This window comes from Centruroides sculpturatus, unplaced genomic scaffold, assembly GCF_000671375.1.
Source record: "Centruroides sculpturatus isolate CEXI.00-Female unplaced genomic scaffold, Cexi_2.0 scaffold516, whole genome shotgun sequence".
NCBI classification, from domain to species: domain Eukaryota; kingdom Metazoa; phylum Arthropoda; class Arachnida; order Scorpiones; family Buthidae; genus Centruroides; species Centruroides sculpturatus.
In genome coordinates, this window is record NW_019384788.1 from 461,876 (window position 1) to 472,972 (window position 11,097).

At 26.0% G+C, this 11,097-nt stretch overlaps 1 protein-coding gene across 5 annotated transcripts in view; it reads left to right on the top strand.

The window, feature by feature from the left end:
* The first annotated feature begins 239 nt into the window (after positions 1-239).
* The window catches only part of LOC111629285 (transmembrane protein 42-like), an 18,103-nt gene continuing 7,245 nt past the window's right edge, over positions 240-11,097 (top strand). For 2 of the 5 annotated variants that reach the window (XM_023373168.1, XM_023373170.1), the window contains exons 1-3: positions 240-677; positions 3,751-3,897; positions 8,372-8,531. In XM_023373168.1, the coding sequence (XP_023228936.1) occupies positions 504-677; positions 3,751-3,897; positions 8,372-8,521 (471 nt within the window). In that variant the 5' untranslated portion in view covers positions 240-503 and the 3' untranslated portion in view covers positions 8,522-8,531. Of the gene's footprint in view, positions 678-3,750; positions 3,898-8,371; positions 8,532-8,986; positions 9,731-11,097 lie in introns of those variants that run through there. The other 3 variants (XM_023373167.1, XM_023373169.1, XM_023373171.1) reach the window with 3 other exon arrangements.

Genomic DNA, 11,097 nt, shown 5'->3' on the forward strand with positions numbered 1-11,097 from the left:
AATCCAATATATTTCTTGATATATTTTATATAGTTTACCATAACGAGATAGAATTACCGTGACATATTGATATTTAAAAAAATTATTAATAAAATTTTTATTTATTTCATACAATTATATAATTTTTTTATTTACTTTCTTTATTTAATATAAATTATTACGCAGTAATTAAACAAAAACTAATTACTTTTTCATTTTATTAATTACCTAAATTAATATACTTTTTGTTGTGTTCTACATTCTCAAGTGTTACGTGAAGTGCTCGTGCAGACTCGTGATTTTGTTGTAGGAGCAGGAACAAGATCGTTTCGATTTACGTATTTTCGACATTGTTTGAGGAAAACAAAAATAGCAGTTTAAATTTTACTGTGAATGTAATGCAGCCATATGAGTCGAATTGCAATATGATTAATTAAAAGTCGGAAGGAACTGTGATGTAGTTGACACTTGACAGTAGCATCGATGGCTTCTTTGCCTCTATAATTTATTTATTAATTTTAGCCATGAAAGGCGTTACGGTATCTTTATTTTCTGGACTATTAGCAGCTCTTGCTTCCTTGTTCGGAAAATTTTCCATGGCATCGGAGGAAGCGCTTTATTTATGTGAGGTCAGCATGGAATTCATGTCGTCGGATGAGCATGTCCATCGTAAAGCATACCATAACGTTTGTAATAATGTAAGAACCGATTTATTATCAATAATGAATATATAATAGGATTTTGAGAATAGAATTTTATAATGAACTGTGATTATTTCTTTGAAAACGATAGAGTATTTTTTTTTATTATGAAATCCAATTTACTAAATAACAGACAATAAGTCTAAAAGGTGGCCTACCAGTGGCCAAGCAGTACCATTCCCTGAAAACTGGGCGTTCGGTTGTGGGTTCGTGCCTCTCCGGGACGGCTGGCCATGTGGAGTTTTCCGGGTTTTCTCCACGTCTGTAACGCCCGAATAAGGGCCAGTTACCCTTAAAAGAACTCCCAGAAGGCATCCTCCCTAGGTAGATCGTCCGAGTCGAGTGTCGCATTGCCGTAACTTAAATAAATGAACAAGTCTAAAAGGCGCAGAAATTTGTTACCTCATCTGTCAATATAAATTTATAACTGACATTAGTATTCATAGATTTCAAGATTAATGATTAGCTTCAGATACAATTGATGTGTGTTTTATAGATAATGTTTTAATGTAACTATTGATTTTCATAGCAACTACTGTGAAAAAACTGCAAAATTACAAAAGTGTTACTTGAATTTTCCACTTGTATGTATTGTAACGACTATATAATAATTTTACAAGCAATCCTGTATATATTAGATCACAGTTTATGGCTAATTTTAATACAGTATATACTGGATATCATCCTATTGTTGGAAGAGTACTCAGTAAAAAACAATGTTTAATTATCAGGAAATGTATCAATTTCTTGCTATTTAATGCTTTAATAAACATCATTTGCATGATTACTATATTTGTAATCAATAATAAATATGTAATGTACTGTACTCTTATTTAAATCTGCTAATGTTTTTTCAGATTATACTAGTAATTTGTGCTGCTTTTTTTTTGTTCATGGTTTTCTTGTTTATATAATAATTTACTTATTTTTATGTTTATAGAATTTATTTTACAATTCAGTTTCTTTTAGGGAGAAAATATTTACTAACATAATCACAAAATCTTGGACTTGACAAAGATTATTTTAATTATCTAAAACTACAAAAAAATTTTATACTGAAATTAATCCATATTTAATTTGAAGTAAAAAGAATTCCAATTTATATAGTATTGAAAAATAATTAACATGTAGAACTAATGAATAGAATAAAATGAAATTGTATTTGGATAACTTACAAATGCAAATTTCATTTCCTTTATTATGATAAAGGTTTCTCTGTATGTAACTATAGAGAAACCTTATAATATTAAAATTATCATTTTATGAATTATTTTCTGGCATTACCTAAGTTTTAATTTATGTTATATAAATTAACTCTTCATAACTCTTATCATAACTCTTAAAATACTTTTTAATTCAAGATTTTAAACCGTAGCTTATTCAGCTTGTTTTGCTATTACATGGTTGTAATCATTTGCAAATTTTATGAATTTTTATTGAAAGAATAATAATTGTTTTGATACTGTCTTAATTTTCAACATGCAGTACATTGGTTACATAGTGTTATAAGCAGCTTAACATTAATTTAAAAGTCTTCTATTTTTATCACAAGTTACACAACTTGCACATACAAAATGGTTATTTGCAGTGATTCCAATAAAGGGCTGTCATTTTATATTTTTTTGGTAGACAGATGTAATTCAAAAGATCCTTGTTCTGCATTAGCCTTCATTAATTTTCTTGTCATTGCTCTAAGTGAGGTGTATAAATGCCCACTGTAAAGTTGGGCATTTATACTACTATTATGGCCAAAATCCAATCAACTGCTTATGAAGTTTTGTTATAAAATTTTTTTTGTTCTTTTTCAACAAGAGGCCTTCTATCTTTCTGTTTTCCAATTATTTTATACTAGAAAGACACTAATAATTTATTAACATGTTCAATCTTCCAAAGTTTAATATACAAACTAATCTTTTGTAAAAACTATAAATTCGTGCCAATAAATACACACAAACTCTATAAATTGCCACAATAGCTCGTTGGCATTTTAAAAGAGGTTACACATAGTGACATCTGCCTATGACTTTTATTTAGTTGCCATACTCAATTATTTTAACATAATCTCATAAATTTTATGAATGTTTAATATTCTAGGGTTAAAAAAGTTCCAGACAATGATCTAAAAACAAATTTTTAATTGAAAATTTCTAATAGACATTAAAGATTTAGTTGAAACTGATTCTTGCTAATATTTTAGATGCAAAGAAATTAATGAATCATTTTCAACACTTTAATAATAATATATTTAGGAATCAAAAGGAGAAAAATACTAACAAATTATCATATGTATTATTAGAATACTTTCTTGGAAGGTAGATTTTTTTTTGTGTCATTTGTCTTGACAGTAATGACTTATGCAAATAATATAAGAACATTTCAAAGCTATTTTCTTAAAAGAATCATATAACAATATCATCATATTAGAAATCATATAAGATAATCTAACAAATTTTCATAAAGGTCAAACACACAATGAAAAAATTAGTAAATACTCAGAACTCTGCCACGAAATAAAAGTATTTGTGGAGAATGGATAAGATACTTATCTCGCACAGACACCATACCACATATATTACACAAGTCTTAAGACATTAGAGCTTCACAATAGCATGTGCATCTATATAGAAGGCTGCCATATTAAACACATCATGTAGTCCTAAACGTAGATTCTTATACAAACAGCAGATAAACAAACTATTTGTTTTCTGTAATTATTCCATGAAGCATAACACTAGGCACCAGTACATATGCAGTGCAGGATACATTCCATTAATTACCATAATAATGGTAATTGAATAAGATTATTACAAATCATTCCTTGTTTTGAATTTATAAAATTCTATTTTTAAAAATATTTTTATAATCCTATAAATAAAATGGGCTTATTAAGGTTTTAATGGAATATAGTTTCTTTTTAATAATAATAATTTTAAGTATTTTAATCTTTATTCATTCTTTTTATACCATATGGACATAATCAAATATAGACTAGTCACATATTGTCCTAAATTTAAAATTGATTATTTGTTCATGACTAAAAGATATCTGTGTAATTAAAAATTTTTTACAGGTTTTGTTATTGGTTCAAATTGGATTTTTTCTGTTAATGCTGTTGTCAAATGCTCTTATGTGGACATTATTCACAAAAGCATTACAACTTTGTGCAACAACTCTTGAAGCAACTGTCACAAATACTGCTGCTAATTTCTTTTTCACTGTAAGTATTATTGTATATGAAAAATAAAATAATTTATATTATAAATGCCATTGATGAAATATTATAATAAAAAATTTGTAATGAAGAAATCATTAATTTTGTAATGACTGCATTTTGAAATTTAATAACATAATAAGAAATATTAATTTTATATAATTATTTTCAAACTTTTAAACTAAATAATCATACTTTAGCTAAATTATTAAATGAATACATCTGTTTTGTTAATTACATAAACAGCACAACTAAAAATTTAACATATAAATGATAAAACAAAAAATCTATGCTTTTATGATTCTATATGTCAAAAAACAAAAAAAAATTTTTTTAATTAATTGTATGATCTGAATAAGATAAATTATAAAATCCAATAATTATTTTTAAAATATTATATCATGTAATTTTATGTAATATACAGGGCCAGTTTTACAATTATGTGAACCTAGGCAATTGCCTAGCAGTGCCAAGGCAAGCCTTACTCATAAAGAAAGAACATAGATCATTATTGACATTATTGATATTAATTAATAAAAAAATTTTTAAATATCCACATGTATGAGTGTTAAGTGTGTGCTTGTGTGAGTATGATTGATTATATATATATATACATATACAACCTATATAATGTATAGAAATGCCCAAATTTTTTTTGCCTAGGGGTGTCAGATACTCTTGTGCTGGCCCTGGTAATATAAGAATTCTTAATACTAGTTTTTAACTCAAACCTTAAAAAACTAGTATTAGATAATAATTTCACATTTCTGAACTTTTTCTTCAGAAATATTAAAATTAAATAATTACAACTTTTAGGAACACTACAATGTTGGTACCTCTTGAATGTCCAATGTAAGACACCAAGATTACTAAAAATTTTAATTATCAGTAAATAAAATTTTTATATGAGTTATAACTGTTTAGGGATATATCCAAATACAGTATATCATTTGAAAAGTATAGGCTATAAAAAATAATTTTCTGTTTTATTCTGGATAGTAAATGTAGATATTCTGTATTTCATCCATATTTATATCTGGAGAAGTTAAATAATATATTTCTTGTGTATAAAATGCTAATTTTGCTGCTGTAAATGCTTTGTTGCAAATACATTTTTCTTTATCAGATTTAAGATATCACAATATCATCAAATTGCATAAATTTTGGCATCATCATATAATTAGGCTAGCATCAGCTTATATAACATGAAGATGCTGGCCTAAGACGGGACAAAAACATTTGTTAAATATTATGGATACCTAAAGAAGCAGTTATATTATATAACAATAATTCATATGCAAAGAAAATGCTCTTTAGCTTCCTAAATAGTAATTCAGCACATGATAAAGATCTGTCTGTCACTTCTTAATTCATAGATCAAGTGAAGTTTTGGTACAGGTCTTCTATTCCAAATTTCAATTGTCTAGAACTGGAGCAAATCAAGTAACCATGCTATCATTTGACACATTTTTTTATTCTCTCTCTAATATAAATGTATTTTGAATCACACTGTCTTAGTGATTCCTCTTCAGTATTATATAATTACTTGTGTAATGAATGCATTCTTGAGTGATGTTTGAATGAGTTCGCATTCACTTATTAGCAGGGAATGTTTGATGACTACAGTATATTTTTACTATTGATGGGATACTTCCAATGTTTACAGTATTTGTATAGTCATACATATAACTGACACATCTATTAATTAATGACAATTAACTGTAATACTGAAGTACTTTTGATGACTCTAGTGCTTATAATCCAATATATATCTAACATATTCACAAAAATTTTCAACTATATTAACATTTAACTGTTGGTGGTGGCTATATTACTATATATACGTTATTATAAGTTCTATTGCTCTTGTAAAATGAATTTTTAGTATGAAAAACTTTCAAATAAAACACTATCAAGACAAATGACAAACTATCAGTGGTTCATTGAACAACTCTGTGGCTTATTTTGAATACAGTAATACCTCAACTTACGCGAACCCAGAGTTACTCGATTTTCAAATCTCATTGATTTGTCTTTTGTTTGAGTGCCATGCAACTCTTGATTACTCACTCCCCCACACTATTGTTTTCAGCTTACATGTTTGGTCGTGTCGCGCAGAATCGACACATGGCTACAATTTATTTTGTGTTATTTATTTCTGTCTTTGTTATATCTACGGAGACTTGAGAGACTCTAATATGTCATCCAAACAAAGTAGAACTGATTCTTCTGCATCAAACAAAAAAAGAAAAAACTTTATCTTTGGAATGTAAAGTTAACATTATTAACTTCGATATAAAAATGAAACTTTGTGAATTGGCAAAGTTTGATCTACTGGAATTGATGGTCAGAACAATTATAAAAGGTAAAGAAAAATTCTCGCTGTGAAAAATGCTCAATCTTTAAATTCAAGCATCATTCATAAATGTCACGGTATTATCACTGAGATGAAAACAATGTTAAAATTATTGTGTGATAATCAAGTAAATGTGAAAAATTTTATAATAATATAATTTGTTATACATATGTATTATCTAAGATTTTATTAAACATTTTTTTTCTAAATTGTTGTTTTCTTTAGTCTACAGTCCGAATTAAAAATAATTTGTATGTATTTATATGCAAAATTATACCCCGACTTANAAACATTTTTTTCTAAATTATTGTTTCGTTTAGTCTCTGGCCCCAATTAAAAATTATTTGTATGTATTTATATGCGAAATTATACCCCAACTTACGCGAATTTGACTTACGCGGTTATCGCTTGTTCCCACCTATCGCGTAAGTTCAGGGTATTACTGTATGTATAAGCCGAATGCCAACAAAATAATTAATAAAGATCTTTGTTTTTATACTAGGAAGATAGAAAAACAAAGATCTTTATCTTAACTTCATATGAAAATATACATAGTTAAGTTTAATCAGTATGTATACAATTAATTATTTGTTTTATTCAAGTTTTTTGGGCTACAATTTGAAAAAAACTGTAGACATATAAATTTCCACTGTCATCCATCCATCCATCCATCCATCATCTGTCTTTCCTTAATCTTGAGAATGGAGTTAGATATGAAACCTTAGTGGCATGAGGCCCTGATTAACTATATGATGCAAACCAGAAGTCAATTCAAAAATTTTCTCCCTTTTAGGGGAAAATTTTTGAATTGAAAGGTATCTGATAGATGATGACCAGCATGACTCCATTGTTAAAGGAAAGGTATGATGTACAGGAGCAAGCCACTACTAATTTGAGGTGGAGAATATATAAATTAAATTAAATAAGTTAAAATTATGATTAAAAATTGCATTGTGATGATGTCACACTAAATAATTACTCATGTCATTATATATATGTTATAGTTAAATTGATAAATCTGGTGAATATGCATAATCACCAGGTATTCTGCATAATACCAACAGTTTTGGTGAATGTGATAAATTATTCACATTTTTGTAAAATTAGTCACATTAACCTATTATTATGAATAATAACCAATACACTCTGGTTAAAGTAAATTTAATAAATCTCATATTTCTGCAACTTTGAATCTGTTTATAATGACTTGAAATCTGGTTAGTTACATGTGTAGTGTTGCCAACACCCTAGTGAACGTTTTCAAGATGCAAAATTGGAGACACTATAAACTGTGAGTTCTTGATGTCAACAGGAGAAGAGATGACTCTGGAAACATTCTGCAGGTGGATGCTGATGGTGAGATGTATGGGAATGGCACCAAAAGGACCAATTAGCTCCAAAGTATTCAAGGAATCAATTTCTCATTTGTCAAAAGACTTTCATTTTACAAGAGGAAGTTTCTGATGTTATTGTGTCTCCTTGCAAGTGTTCGAGAAAATTGTTTATCATAGACAGTCAAGAGTATGAGAGATGCAACTGCAAGGGGGAAAATAGCTTTTGACAAAATGTAGCTACAAAAGTATTTCATGAAATGCTCTGTAATTTGACAGAGATCTTGAAATGTCATGACAGTTTGTTGTGTTCCAACAAGTAGGAGGTTGTTGTTTAAAACTGGTAACAATAAAAATATTCCGTACTTTATAATTTATCACTTCAGCCAAAAAGGTTTGGTGGTTATGTAAAATAACAGGTGAAAATAATTGAATGCAAAACTACATAGTCCATTTAACTATATATTTACAGAGACAAGCATTGATTTATCGATTAATTAAAGTATATGCTATTTATTATATCAATCTAAATATTTACGATGAAATGAAATATATATATATATCATTTTCTATTAACATTTTTAAAATAGTTATCTAACAATTAATATAAAATATTTATACTTAAGTTATTTTTTAACTTAATAATTCTAAGTTTTAATAGATTAAATTTTTTTTTTATAAAACTTTAAATATAATAATAATAGTAAATAACAATTAGAATATATTGATATAAATATAAGCTATATGTGAGAATATTATGCACTTAAAAAAATTTTTATATTTTATTTTCTAGGCTATATTTGGTCAAGTTTTTTTTGGTGAAACATTAACTTTTTTATGGTGGTTGGGAACAATGATGATTATAGTGGGTCTTCTTTTGATGCATAAAGGAAATCAAAGATTACATTCTAATGTAATTAAAGTTTCATCAAAACAGAAATGATTACAGTAAGGTTTGTATTATCATTTCAAAACTATAATTTTTAAAAAATGACTAAAAGTGATCTTAGTACTTTGGATATATAATCCAATCTAAGTGAACAATGTGCAGTGTTTTTAAGTTCATAATATAATTGTATTTTGAATTTTTAAATGTAAATTAATTCAGTCTTGAATTTTGTTGTAATAAATTCAGTTATCCAATTTTAGAATTTTGATTACCTATATTTACTAGTTGACAAATTTAATTTTTAAGAGATGTATTTTATTCAATTATTGTAATTATAAAATTATACAAAAAACTGAACTGTGTATATTTTTATCAGTATATATACAGTTTACTTTTTGTTTTTTCAAAGTTTTATTATTATAATAAATATATAATATAAGTTAATAAGGAATGATATGTTTTATACTTTTAAAAGATAATACTTGAAAATATTAATGTAAATATTTTCTTGTTTTTCAGAACATTGGTTATAATTAAATACATTTTATATGGATCAGGGCCGTAGAAGAAGGGAATTGGTCAGGCTCGAAAACAGAATGTGGTTATGAAAACAGAATGGATTATGGCCACCGTTTTCTGTTTTTGAGCATATTTTTTTTATAAAGATTTCATTTGCAAAACTTATTTCAAAAACTTTCTAATATCTAAATTTCCCTGGGTAGGAATGCATGTGTTTCAAGAAAGGGAGAAAGCAATACCTTATTTATGACATTTCTCTTATGGAAAAGCCTATTGGTTTGATCTGACAATGATGCATGCTAGTGGGTAATTTGAAATTAGAACTGTATTTATAACATTAGCAGCAAAAAGGGTTTGGCCATGCCCAGACCTGTTCCTATGACCATGAAGATATTAAATATTTTGATCTTTTGCTTATAATTTACTTATGACAGCTATGAATAAGTTTTGCAATCTTAGAAAGCTAAAATTATATATATCAGTATAAAATAAATTTTTTAATTATTTATTAAAAAAATTCATAAACCATATTATTTTATGAACTATCTATAATCACTGCATAAAATACTGATTTCAATGTACAATTTCTTGTACATTGAAATAGAAAATCCACTATCACAATTTCACATCATTTACTTATAAATTGCAATTAAATGTAACCATTTTAATTACACTCAATGGTAACAGTAATTTTTTATTCTATAAGTTTTAATGTAAAGTGAATTTCTACATTAAAATTTTCTTAAATTGACAATTTCATATAATAATTTATGTAAATGATAGCATTTACTCATACAATTATATAATTTGTTTTAAAACTTTATTGTTATTCATCAGTCATTGGTTAATCAAAATTTAAAGTTTTTTAATATCACTTGGATAACTGAATGTTATTGTATAAGAGAATATTTAATGTCTATGGTATGATATAAAAATCAAATTGTTAAAAATGTTAAAATCAAGAAAATTTTTATGCTCTGGCATTTAGTTATTGTAATAACTAAAAATATATTTATTAATAAGTTTATAAATTATTACTGCCATTGCTTATTGCTTATATATTTTTTAATACAAAACTGCCACTTTGCAAATGAAAGTTTAGTTTCTTAATGTGTATTATAGTCTGTCTATTTAAAGAATTAATTTGGGTAATACATGCTATAAAAAATTAACACAATTAATGAAAAAGTTGTTCTGTCATCTAGTGAGAGAAAATAAAATAAAATTCACACACTGCCTGACATATTAAGCAAAAAATGCTGATATCATTAAGGAATGTGCCGATTGATTTAACTGAAGCGACATCACACATGATGTTGCTCTCAAGTTGATTCTTTCCATAGACAGGCTATAGTATAGAAAAAAATTAAATAAAAAAGACTACTACATTAGTAAACTTTTAGTTAGAGATAATCACAGGAAACACTAATTAATTAGATTGAAAAGATATTTATATAAAAATAAATTGATTATCATGATGATAAATATGAAATATAGAGTAGGCCTAATTATATTAGAAATAGAATATTAAATTTTAGTTTGTCATAAAAGGAAATAATGTATATAAAACTCACTATTTTTTGAATACATGAATTAATTGTTTTTAAATTATGAATTTAAAAGATTTTCGTTAGGATAGAATTTAAAGAAAATATGGATATGCCTATTCATTTTATAATTATTTTAAAATGATTTTTACATTAAACGTGGTTATACAGGTTTTTAACATTTATAATAAAGTTATTTTAAATAGTAAAAGCAGTTAAGAAAAATACGAAATATATATATATATATTTTTCTTGCAATGTTTAAAATGGAAGCATGTTTATATTTATTTGTCTCCTTTGTTTTGAAGTTAACTTACAATATATAAAATAAGAAATTAAGAGGATAGAAGGCAAATATATATTTAAATAGCATTTCTTTTTGATAGTCATTTGGATTTAATGTCACATAGATTTATTTTATTATTTTAATCTAAATAAAACATCATTAATTAATTGATAAGAGAATTTATAACATTTAATTAAATATGAATTATAAATAATTTTTTGAATTGATCCAAGAAAATACTTAACTTAATTTTGAATTTTACCAGATTTTATTGATAT